Source organism: Odocoileus virginianus, chromosome 5 (genome assembly GCF_023699985.2).
Source record: "Odocoileus virginianus isolate 20LAN1187 ecotype Illinois chromosome 5, Ovbor_1.2, whole genome shotgun sequence".
Taxonomy (NCBI): Eukaryota; Metazoa; Chordata; class Mammalia; order Artiodactyla; family Cervidae; genus Odocoileus; species Odocoileus virginianus.
Window position 1 is genome coordinate 38,020,874 of NC_069678.1, and position 12,914 is coordinate 38,033,787.

At 36.8% G+C, this 12,914-nt stretch overlaps 1 protein-coding gene across 3 annotated transcripts in view; it reads right to left on the minus strand.

Moving 5' to 3' along the window:
- The window catches only part of PKN2 (protein kinase N2), a 142,042-nt gene that overhangs the window by 36,532 nt on the left and 92,596 nt on the right, over positions 1 to 12,914 (minus strand). For all 3 annotated transcript variants that reach the window (XM_020890194.2, XM_070467807.1, XM_020890195.2), the window contains 2 exons: positions 4,578 to 4,763; positions 3,491 to 3,600 (listed from right to left, as the gene is read on the minus strand). In XM_020890194.2, the coding sequence (XP_020745853.1) occupies positions 3,491 to 3,600; positions 4,578 to 4,763 (296 nt within the window). The remainder of the gene's footprint in view (positions 1 to 3,490; positions 3,601 to 4,577; positions 4,764 to 12,914) is intronic.

The following is a 12,914-nucleotide window of genomic DNA, read 5'->3' on the forward strand; positions in this document are numbered from 1 at the left end:
GCACCAAAAAAAGGTCATGGTTTCTGGTGATCTGCTTCCAGTTTGAGCCACTACAGCTTTTGGAATCCCAGAGAAACCATTATATCTGAGAAGGATGCTCAGCAAATCGATGAGATGTACCAAACTGCAATGCCTGCAGCCAGCACTGGTCAACAAAAAGGGCCCAATTCTCCACAGCAACGCCTGACTGTGTAATCACATAACCAACACTTCAAAAGTTGAACAAATTGGGCTACGAAGTTTTGCCTCATCCACTATACTCATCTGACCTCTCACCAACCAACTACCATTTCTTCAAGCATCTCAACAACTTTATGCAGGGAAAACACACAACTAGCGGGAGGAAGAAAATGCTTTCAAAAAGCTTACTGAATCCTGAAGCACGAATTTTTATGGTACAAGAATAAACAATCTTATTTCTCATTGGCAAAAATGTGTTGATTGCAATGATTCCTATTTTGATAACTAAAAATGGGTTTGAGCCTAATCATAATGATTTAAAATTCATGGTCTGAAACTGCAATTACTTTTGTACCAACCTAACAACTGCAGCAAGTGGGGGCTACTCTCCAGTTGCAGTGCATTGGATTCTCACTGTTGTGGCTTCTTCTTGTTGCAGGCATGGGCTCTAGGGCACACGGGCTTTCAGTAGTTGTAACACACGGGCTCAATAGTTGTGGCTCCCAAAGCACAGGCTAAACAGTTGTGGTGCAGGGGCTCAGTTGCTCTGAGGCATGTGGGATCCTCCCGGATCAGGGATTAAACCTATGTCTGCATTCGCAGGTGGATACTTTACTTCTGAGTCACAAGGGAAGCCCCTCCTTTTCACTTTAAAGACAGTTACCAAATCTTAGTTAAATCTATAATTGATTTTAAATCCCATTTTCTTTCAAGTGTTTCATTTGTAACAGGAATTTCATCATCTCACCATCCTAGCAACTCTTCACTAGATACTGGATAAGTTTTCATAAGGTTATGATCTGATTCCACCGAGTTTTCTACTTTTCCTTGGCAAATCTTCCTTCTTTTCCTATGCTAGGGATACTGCTTAAGATTTGATTGTTAGAGCTTTTTTTTTTCTTCCTTTATAAACTTTTCCCCATTATGGGCTAGTTACTTTTTTATTAGCTTCTATATTTATATTGGGAAAGGAGTACATCAAAGTTGTGAATTGTCACCCTGCCAGCTTCCTTGGTCCATGGGCAAGAATACTGGAGTGGGTTGCCATTTCCTTCTCCAGAAGATCTTCCTTACCCAGGGATCCAACCCAAGTCTCCTATACTGCAGGCAGATTCTTTACCAAGTGAGCTACCAGGGAAGCTCCAAAAAATACTGGAGTGGGTTGCCATGCCCTCCTCCAGGGGATCTTCCCAATCCTGGGACTGAACCCAGGTCTCCCTCACTGCAGGTTGATTCTTTACAGTCTGAGCCACCAAGGAAGCCCCTGCTTATTTAACTTACATTCAAGGAACATCATGTGAAATCTTGGGCTGGATGAATCACAAGCTGGAATTAAGATTGCTGGGAGACACACCAACAATATCAGATATGCAGATGACACCACCTTAATGGCAAAAAGCAAAGAGGAACTAAAGAGTCTCTTAATAAAGGTGAAAAAGGAGAGTAAAAATGCTGGCTTAAAACTCAACATTTAAAAAACGAAGATCATGGCCTCCGATCCCATCACTATGACAAACAGATGGGGAAACAATGGAAACAGTGACAGACTTTATTTTCTTGAGCTCCAAAATCACTGCAGATGGTGACTGTAAGCCATGAAATTAAAAGACACTTGCTCCTTGGAAGAAAAGCTATGACAAACATAGACAGCATATTAAAAAGAAGAGACACCACTTTGCCAACAAAGCTCTGTATAGTCAAAGATACGGTTTTTCCAGTAGTCATGCGCAAATGTGAGAGTTGAACCATAAAGAAGGCTGAGTGCCAAAAAACTGATGCATTTAACTGTGGTGCTAGAGAAGACTCTTGAGAGTCCCTTGGACTGCAAGGAGTTCAAACCAGTCAATCCTAAAGGAAATCAGTCCTGAATATTCATTGGAAGGACTGATGCTGAAGCTCCAATACTTTGGCCACCTGATGTAAAGAGCCGACTCTGGAAATGAGCTCTTCCAGAGCATCAGAAAAGACCCTGATGCTGGGAAAGACTGAGGGCAAGAGGAGAAGGGAGTGACAGAGGATGAGATGGTTGGATGACTTCACTGACTCAATGGATATGAGTTTGAACAAACTCCGGGAGACAGTGAAGGACAGAGAAACCCAGCATGCTGCAGCCCATGGGATTGCAGAGTTGGACACTATTTAGTGACTGAACAACATCAACAATATTTGTATTATTTATATCTGATCTCTAAATCAGATGTCAATTTCCCTATCAAAAGCTCTCTAGTGGTGGTAGTTTAGTCACTAAGTCATATCCCACCCTTGCAACCCCATGGACTGTAGTGGGCCAGGCTCCTCTGTCCATGGGCTTTCTCAGGCAAAAATACTGGAGTGGGTTGCCATTTCCCTGTCCAGGGGAATCTCCCTGACCCAGAAATCAAACCTGTGCCTCCTTTATTGCAGGCAGATTCTCTGACTGCTGAGCCACCAGGAGAGCCCTTCAGTGAGGTGGATAGTATTAAAGATAAGGAAACTGACATACACAAAAAGTTAAGCATTTTGTCCAAATACATTTAAGTGGCCGACAGAGTATTTGAACCAAGAAAAGCAATGGTGAGGGCCTGGTTAAGATGCTGCCTCTGAGATAGAAAAGAAATAAACTGGAAAAAATATTTTAAAAGCCACCTCATATCACCATTAAGCACTATATAAATCTGCTTTAACTAATATATGTAATTTTTTAAAGACATATGTACCATTAACCTGAATACTAAATGATAAAAACATCTTTCTTATCATTTAGATAAAATTATGATTAAATTTTAATATTTTCTTCCCACACACTAATGGATAAATCAGAATGTAAGTAAAATTATCACCATGGATTTAACTCTACTCTGGACCAAGTTTATTTCTGCTGGGTTCTGCAGCTATAGATTACATTCCAGCCACTCACAGTATCCATGAAATCCACTGAGATACATGGAGGAATGTCTGTCTGAGCATAACAGTTCACTTCAAATCCAGCTTTGATAATATAACCCACAAATGGTGAGTCAGAAAAATCTCCTTAGAGAGCACATTATTAAAATTCAAAAAATAGTTCAATATTAGATCTCACCTGGTTGTAGATCTTTCAGGTTAGTACAAAGTATATATTTTCAAATCACTGCACAAATGAAAGCTTCTGCAGCAATCTGATAAGGTAGATTTATATATACCTCATCAGATGAGAAATGTCAAAAATACCTAGGTTCTTCTTGGATTCTGTTAAGAATAAAATTTATCAAACTCTTCTAAAACATAAAATATACATGAAAAATAAATTATAAATATAATGAAAATTCAGGTAAAAAATTTCTCATCTTACCCTGTCTAGTTCCAGTGTAAACTTCTGGTCCCATGACTGATTGGAAATGGGTTTCCAGCTAGTTTGACCAACCACAGTATTGTCCAGCTTCAAAACTGCACAGACATCATCTGTAATTACAATTTAAAATTTGACTAAGTATTTTAAAACCTTTAAAAATAGAAATAACACTGTTTAATGTCAACAAAAGTTTTATGATACTTCGAAAATAAGTTTTTCTTACTCACTACTGAAGCTTTTAAATCTTAAACAGCTAGCTGTGTATAAACACACACACACACTCCTACTAGACCCTTCCAAGATATCTTTTGTGTTTTACAAAAATACAAATAGTAATTGGTATTTCGTCTATATCAGAAAATGACTGAAAGGACTGACAGGGGGCCAGTAGCTGTTCACCACATGTATGTGTGGGTGTGTTTTTATATATCATTATCAGTCACCTGGTTTTTCTCCTTCTGCATTTGTTATTAAGGTTGTTACCTCAAATGATTTTTATTTTTACATTTTTCCTAAAGTCTCTCTCCACATACAGGAAAGCAGATATACTGTACTAGGCTGAATTGTTACATGCCTTTCCCACCGGTTATATATTTATATCATAGTTTATGACTACTTTAGAGTATCTCCAAAGTACTTTCATAAACCTCTTATATTTTATTCTTACCACCTTTATCCACTCCCCCATTTTAGTTTACTTCTTGGACACTAGGCTATAATCCTAATTTAACATGGTTATTTATCAAAATTTCTTCATTACTTTAGCAGTGTCATTATTCCATTTAAAGAATCAAGATGTGACACAGTTTGTCATAAAGAGTGATGTTCAGTATTTCATTATTCCAAAGAAATGAATGCTATATGTCATTCAGTTTTCCAACATTTTCAGTATGGTAAATTTTGTAGCCTTTTAAATTTTCCTGTCATTGCAGCTTTTGATATTTCAAACTATGGAAATCATAATTTTAAAGTCTGCTGTCCAACTTTGATTCTTCTCACTCTTCTGTCCCCACTGCTTAGCCCTCTGTATAGGACTTTAACTTGTTATTTGAATTGTTAAAAAAAAAAAAAAATCTGATTACTGAACTGGATAAGTCATCAGTTTTTAGGAGATTTCGACTACTTCCGCTTTTACTTTTACTCGTTCTGCTCATGAAGGATGATCTGGTCTCACTTGGACTCCAACCAGGTAGCGCAACTGATGCTGCTTTCGACCGTCCAGGGACGTTCTCTAGGATATCTTGACAGCCCATAAGACGAACTTCCAAAGTACCTATAGCACATTTAAGTATCAAGTAAGAAAAACATCAATTCTCCACACATAGAATTATGTCTTTGTTAACTATTAAGAAATAGAGGGGGGAAATGTTTGCTAAAATAACAAAATCTCTTCTCCCAGAGGTTCTCTGAGGTAACTATCTTCTTTCCTGCTTCATTTAGAGAAACTTATTAAAAACTCTCACTTAAGACAACTATAAAAAAAATTTATAGCAAGAAAAGCACTTCCCAAAAGCTGTCTACAGGGCACAGAACAAAACTAGTTACATCATCTTCTAGTGTATATGAATAGTCACTTCTGTAATTACATGGAAGAATTACAGAATTATGTGGATAAAACACGTGGGAGGGGAAATATAAAGCTAAATAATATGCCTATTAAAACAGATATACAGAAATTAGAAACAAGGAAATCTGACTATGTGAGTAACATTTGTTTTTAATAGTTGCACAGTTAACATAGAAAACGATTATAGGTTTTTTTTGGGGGGGTTGAATAGATGGATTTCTGTTCTATTTGAGATGTAAAAATAACATTATCTTTTCACTTTAATAGTTTAGTTAGTCAAATAATAATGGGCTATAATTATCCAAGCATAAAATAATTGTTATTTCCTTAGGCAAATACATATGAAAGGTGTTCAAATGAAAAGGAGGACCACTGAGCTTAGCCATCTGGAGATATGGCTTTGTCATCATTTGGGCTAGAGTTAGTGTACTAAAATTTTTAAATGGTTCTTCAGTATTAAAATTTTAGATACTGCATATAGTAAGCACTTTAGGAAGAGTATTTCCTGGGAAAATCTGTCCCATTAAACTTAAGTAATTAAAACTTAATTTTATTTAAAGTTTTTAATTATTTAAAAGTAACCAAAGGACTTTCAGCAAAGTAAAGAAAGTCTGTATTTACTCTCAACTCCAACAACTTAAAAAAGAAAGTGTTAAAGGCTAATGGACATCAGTACCGAAAGGGGGAACTCAGGTGGAGCCAAGTGGACTACCTGAGTTAAGGAGACAGAAACGAGTATTGAGACTGCTCTGAGGGAGCTAGACTTCACAGCCAGCATAAGGGAAAAAATACAGCTATCCAGAGACAGAATTCCTGAGAAGTACAGAAGGTTCCTCAGACTAAGTATTCAGTCTTGATTCAGGAATAGAGAATAATTACCCTTAAACTAAACAATACTGTAGTCCCATATTACCCAGGGACTTCCCTGGTAGTCCAGTGGTTAAGAGTCCACCTGCCAATGCAGGGGATGTGAGTTTAATCCTGGCCTGGGAAGATTCTGCATGCCGCAGGGTAACTAAGTCCTCGAGCCACAACTACTGAAGTCCGTGGGCTCTAGAACCTGTGTTCTGTAACAAGCAAAGCCACATAAATGAGAAGCCTAGGCACCACAACAAAGAGTAGCTCCCGCTCGCCATGACTAGAGAAGGCCTGTGTGCAGCAATGCAGACCCAGCACTGCCAAAAATAATTCAAAAAAATAAAAATTAAAAAAAGCATTACCCAAAAGATGAAACTGTTTCTAAGTAATTTAATTGTGACCTGGAATAAAGCTCAAAAAAATCTGTAATATTTGTAGGAATACAAAAATATCCAGCACCTAACAAGCTAAAATTCAAAATGTCTGGCATTCATTCAGAGATTACCAGGTATATTTGTTTTCTATTGCTGTATTACCAATTATCACAACCATAGTGCCTTAAAGCAGCACCCATTTATTACCCAATAGTTCTGTAGGTCAGAGTTTGGGTGGTAGGGTCTGCACTCTTTGCTAAAGATTTCATAAAGCTGAAATCTTTGTGTCTGCCAGGCTGAGTTCTTAATGTGGAAGTTCTGAAGAAGAACCTGCTTCTAAGCTCATTCAGGTTATTGGCAAAATCTAGTTTCCTGAAGCCATAAGACTAGGGATTCTATTTCCTTGCTACTGACAGCCAGCGGCTATTTTCAAGTTCTAGAGGTGATCCCACCCCATCTCTAAGGCAGCAAGGGCACATAAAATCCTTTTTATGATTCATATCTCTCTGATTTTCCCTTCTTCCATTGGTCAGGGAGGGCTTCCCTCATAGCTCAGTTGGTAAAAAATCCACCTGCAGTGCAAGAGACCCTGGTTCAATTCCTGGGTGGGGCAGGTCCACTGGAGAAGGGATAGGCTACCCACTCCAGTATTCTTGGGCTTCCCTGGTAGCTCAGCTGGTAAAGAATCTGCCTGCAATGCGGGAGACCTGGGTTCAATCCCTGCATTTGGAAGATCCCCTGGAGAAGGGAAAGGCTACCTACTCCAGTATTCTGGCCTGGAGAATTCTATACTAGTCCATGGGGTCACAAAGAATCAGACCCAACTGAGTAGCTTTAATAATAATATTTGGCCAGGGAAATTTTTCTGCTTTTTGAGGGGCTCATGTGATTGTATTAAGCTGATTCAGATAACTGTCCGTTACATTAACTCAAATGAGTAGTAACCTTAATCACAAATATAAAATTCTCCTTTGCCATATCACAGAAGTGATGCCCCATCATATTCACAGGGGAGGGATTCTGGAAGTCATTCTTAATATTCTGCCTATCATACCAGGAAAGCAAATAAACAGAAAAATAGGACACATTTAAAAAAGAAAACCAAATGAAAACCAATATAAAACTGATATAAATATTATGATTAGCAGACATTCACACAGTTATTTATAAATATATTCTGTTTAAAATGTTGAATAGAGACATCAAAGAAATCAGGGGAAAAAAAAAGAGAAAAAAATTTCTCGAGGTGAAAACTACATTGTCTGAGATTAAAAAATAAAAAAAAACTGTATGGGATTGGTGGCACATTCACACTGCAAAAGAAAAGACTGGTGAACTTGAAGCTTGAGCAATATAAATGATCAAAAACAGAAGACAGAAAGGAAAGACTTGGAGGGCAAAAAACAAATTAAAAATCCCAAAAAAACACATATGTGAGCTGTGAGTTTAACATCTAGTGTCCTAATACAAGAGTACTTAAAGTCCTTCATGAAAAGTAGAGAAGACAGAGAACAGAAAATACATTTGGAAAAATAATGACTAAAAATTTTCCAAATGTGATTAAAACTATAATGTGCTTGAAACTTTCCAAGAAGTTCAATAAACACTAAGGAAAAGAAAAATAAGGAAATTACACCAAAGCATAACATAATTAAACTTCTCAAAACAAATGATAAAAAGAAAGTTTTAACAGCCACCAGAGAATAAAAGACAGAACAAGATCAGGGTTGGCAGCAGATTTCTCATTAGAAACAATGAAAGCAAGACAGAGAAGCAATATCTTTAAAGTACTGAGGAAACAAACCATGAACCTCGAATTCTAAATATACTGAAAGTCTCTTTCAAAAATGAAGCTTTTTCAAATATAAAAGTAGATAAAGAACCCACTATCAGAAGAGTACCATGTGATCCAGCTACACCATTCCAAGGTATTATCCAAGTGAAGTGAAATGTACGTTCACACAAAAACTATACAAGGATATTATCAGCAGCTGTATTTGAAAAAAGTGCAAAATGGAAACAACCCAAATATCGACTACAGGTGAATGGATAAAAAAGTTAAGGTATATTCACACAGTTAAATACTGCCAACAACAAACAGAAAGGAACTACTGGTAGATGCAATTCTTCTGAATTATTCAGAGTGAAAATGGCCAGATTCCACCCCCCACCCCAAAAGTATACACTGTATGATTCAATTAATACAGAGTTCTACAAAATGCAAACTAATATCTAGTGACAGAAACAGGCCAGTGATTTGCCGAGGGACCTGTATGGGGAAAGCAAGCATGAAAAGATCAAGAAAGAGGGGTTTCACAGAGGCACAGGAGGATACTTTTGGAGACAATGTATATAATTATCTTGATTGTGGTGATGGTTTCATAACTTTAAATATATAACAAAACTTCTCAAATTGTATACTTCAAATATATGCAATAAAACTTCTATAGACTGGATATTGATAATGGTAGCTCAGGTATATTTATTTACTAAGAATTGTAAAACTATATTTAAAACCAGTAAAAATTGTTTCAAATATGTCCTAATAAAGATGGCTAAGCATGAGGGAAAACTTCAAACTTATTTTTGGTTTGGCTATGGAAACTCACTGTTAAGTATGAAGGCTCATTGTAAGTTTAATGAATATCATTTCAATTCTGGTTCAAAAGAAACAACTTGTGTCTGTGTTTTATTTGCTTTTTGTTGTTGTTGTTAAGGTGGTAAACTTAGTTCATTTCCACTGTAAATGTTTGGACGCAAAAGTCATCCTGGGAAAACTGAAAACATCTGGTTACTACTTCAAATCCTGGTAAATAATTAAATATTTTAGTAATCTCAATGTATTAGGAGATGACAATGTTCAACACCTGCTTTCATTTAGGAAAAAACCTGGAGAGATTTAAGATCTTTATTAAGTATATAGAAGTTTCTTTCTTTTACGAGGTGACACAATTGCAACTGCATATAACCATATAAGAAATAGCTTAAAATTACATTTTTTACTTTTATAACCCATAATATGAAATTTTAAAAACAAGCAAAGCCAAGGAGTAAATGTTCATAAGTAATAGGTATGAATTCCATTAGAATAAGTATTTTTTAATTTCTCTTACTTTCTGGAAAAATTATTTTGTCAATTTTACTAATTCAGTATTTCAACTTGGTACAATTGAGTAACTTTTTTTAAAATTCTGAGGAAATCTTTTATAAAAACTTGAAATTAGTCTTGAAATTTTGGACTAAAAAATTCAATCATACTTTGTATCAAAGTAATTTGTAAATTTCAGTATTATAAGCATAACACTGCAAAAGAAACAAGTGTAAATCAGACGAACCATAAATAATAGCATGCAGTAAAAAGTCAGGGCAGTAAATACTCCAACTAACTTATCTAGGCTAATCCTTTATCATGTGTAATCCTTTATTAATACCACTACTATTTCTCTTTCTAGTTAATTCCAAATTTAAAGTCCAGTAGATAATTAAATGAATTTTTTAAAAAACCAAAATATCTTAAGATACTTCCTTTTAGGCTTGATTTACAACACTAAAAGTAAAGTTAAGTAAGGGAATGAAGAACACAGAGAGAACTCAAAAAAGGTTAAAGAGTTAGGAAGAGGCGCCAGCTAGAATAGAAAAGGAAAATAATTTCCAGTCACATCAGCTGATTTTCTAAAATGTAGCTTTATTACTTTTCTAAAAAGACTTCAGCAACTATATTTTAATCAGTGAATCTTTCTTAAGTTTTGAATATTATGTTCAGTCCTGAGCCATGGGGTGGGGAAACTTAGATAAGTACAGTCCCTGCCTTATTATCAAATAATATTTACCAAGTATCTACTGAATGCATAAAGTACCCTGTGATGGGGATTAAGAGTACATGTAGGTAGATGACAAAGTCTTTGTTCTTCACAGGTCTGTATTCCAGTTTTGATTTAAAAAAAAGAAGACAGGTAATAAGTCAAAGACATTTAATAGGCACTGTGCACAAACCAGATTAATTGTGACAGAAGATGAGTGATATGAGTTACAGAGGATGTGGTTGGAAAGATAAATGCTTTATTTACTTTTAAAAATTTTTATTGGAATGTAGTTGATTTACAGTGTTCTGCTAGCTTCAGGTGTAGAGCAAAGTGAATCATTATACGTATACACATCTCCACTCTTTTTTAGCCTCTTTTCCAATACAGGCCATCACAGAGTACCGAGTAGTGTTCTCTGTTGTATATACAGTAGGTCCTTATTAGTTACCTATTTTATATACAGCAGTGCATATGTGTCAATCTCAAGCTCCCAATTTATCCCTAGCCCCACCTTACTCCCTGGTAACCATAAGTTTGTTTTCTACACCGGTAACTCTATTCCTGTTTTGTGTTGATAGGTAAGTTCATTTGTACCCTGCTTTTTAGAGTCCACATAATGCAATGTCATATATTTGCTTTTATGACTCAGTATGATAGTCTCTGGCCTTCCCAGGTGGCACAGTAGTAAAGAATCTGTCTGCCAATGCAGGAGACCCAAGAGATGCAGGTTCGACCCCTAGGTTGGGAAGATGCCCTGGAGTAGGAAATGGCAACCCACTCCATCCAGCATTCTTGCCTGGAAAATTCCATGGACAGAGGAGCCTGGCAGGCCACAGTTACTGGCCACAACTGAGCACACATGCATGCACATGACAATCTCTAGGTCAATCCATGTCACTGCAGGTGGAATTATTTTGTTCCTTTATATGACTGAGTAACATTCCATAGTTTATATGTAACACATTTTTTTAAACTTTTTTAAAATTTAATTTGTTTATTTTACTTGGAGGCTAATTACTTTACAATATTGTAGTGGTTTTTGCCATACATTGACATGAATCAGCCACGGGTGTACATGTGTTCCCCATCCTGAATCCCCCTCCCACCTCCCTCCCCATCCATCCCTCAGGGTCATCCCAGTGCACCAGCCCTGAGCACCCTGTCTCATGCATCGAGCCTGGACTGGCGATCTATTTCACATATGATAATATACATGTTTCAGTGCTATTCTCTCAAATCATCCCACCCTTGCCTTCTCCCAGAGTCCAAAAGTCTGTTCTTCTGTTTATGTGTAACACATCTTTATTCATTCCTCTGTTGATGGACATTTAGTTTGTTTCCAGGTCTTGGTTATTGTAAATAGTGCTTCAATAAACATTGGGGTGCATGAATCATTTCAAATTATGGGTTTTTTCCCAGATACATGCCCAGGAGTGGGACTGCTGGATCATATGGTATCTACTGCTAGTTTCTTAAATACCCTCCATACTGTTCTCCCCAGTGGCTATACCAAGTTACAGTCCCACGACAGTGTAGAGGGTTCCCTTTTCTCCATACTCTCTCCAGCATTTACCGTTTGCAAATTTTTTGATGATGGGCATTCTTACCAGTGTGAGGTGATACCTCTTAAGATAAACGCCTTAAACAATAAATACTTTATAAACATTTAAAATACAACAGAAAGTTTGGGCCAGAGGCTTCCAAGCTTTTCTGTTTCATAGTAGCCTAGTATCTCAACTTTTTCATTGTGCTAGTAGTCTAAATGATACACCGAACAGTTGTGTTTCATAGGATATTACAACAAATTAATAACTATTTGAAAAAATAATACACTGAAAAGTTTCATATTTCGTTCTTAAATAACCATGATCACTTCCTAATGAGATGTGTGTACCTACTGGGCACTGTACAATTTATCAAACTTTGGAATTAGATTGGAAAGTGCCACCATTATTTTCTATTCCATATTGATTTTCCTATAGTATTTATTAATATAGCAGTGAAGGAAAATTCACTTGGCATCCCAGGGTACCGCAAATTTAGGAACTCAATTTGGTAACTGAAGCTTTAGACTGATCTTAATACTAGTAACAGCACTGTCCAACTATAAATTTGTCCTTCAAGATTTAATGTAGAAGTCTGCCATAATGTAAAACTGATAATGATACCCAAAGCTACTAGAATGTGACAGTATGCTGTGCAATTCTGAAGAACACTTTCATATCCTCAAAATATTTAATGACATCATTTTTAAGGTAAAGCACCTGCTGACATTCATATTGATAATTTAAGGATTCCTGGGGATGAGGAAGGCCTCTATCAAAAATATGTCACGTTCACATGGGCCATAAAAATCTTTGTAGGTAATGGTAAGAAAATTGTAGGGTAGCAAACTTTAAAGGCAGTTTCTTTACAGAAACACAGGAAAACAAACAAAATCAGGAAAACCGGTTAGAATAAATGTTACCAGCAATCTGGCAAACAGTCAAAGGTTTACTGCAACCAAGCAAATGCTTGATCAAAAAATGCAATGAACACTTGGTCGGAAAGCTTTGGGGCATTTTAATTTATCTTTGCTTCATCTCTCCTCTCCCCAACCCCAGGCTTGGTGATAGGCCTGACGATGCGTGTGTCTGTGCTCAGTCACTTCAAATCATGTCCAATTCTTTGCTACCCTATGGACTGTAGCCTGCCAGGCTTCTCTGTCCATGTGATTTTCCAGGTAAGAATGCTGGAGTTGGTTGCCTTGCCCTCCCTCCTCCAGGGTATCTTCCTGACCCATGGATCAAAACCACAGCTCCAGTGTCTTCTGCACAGCCGGC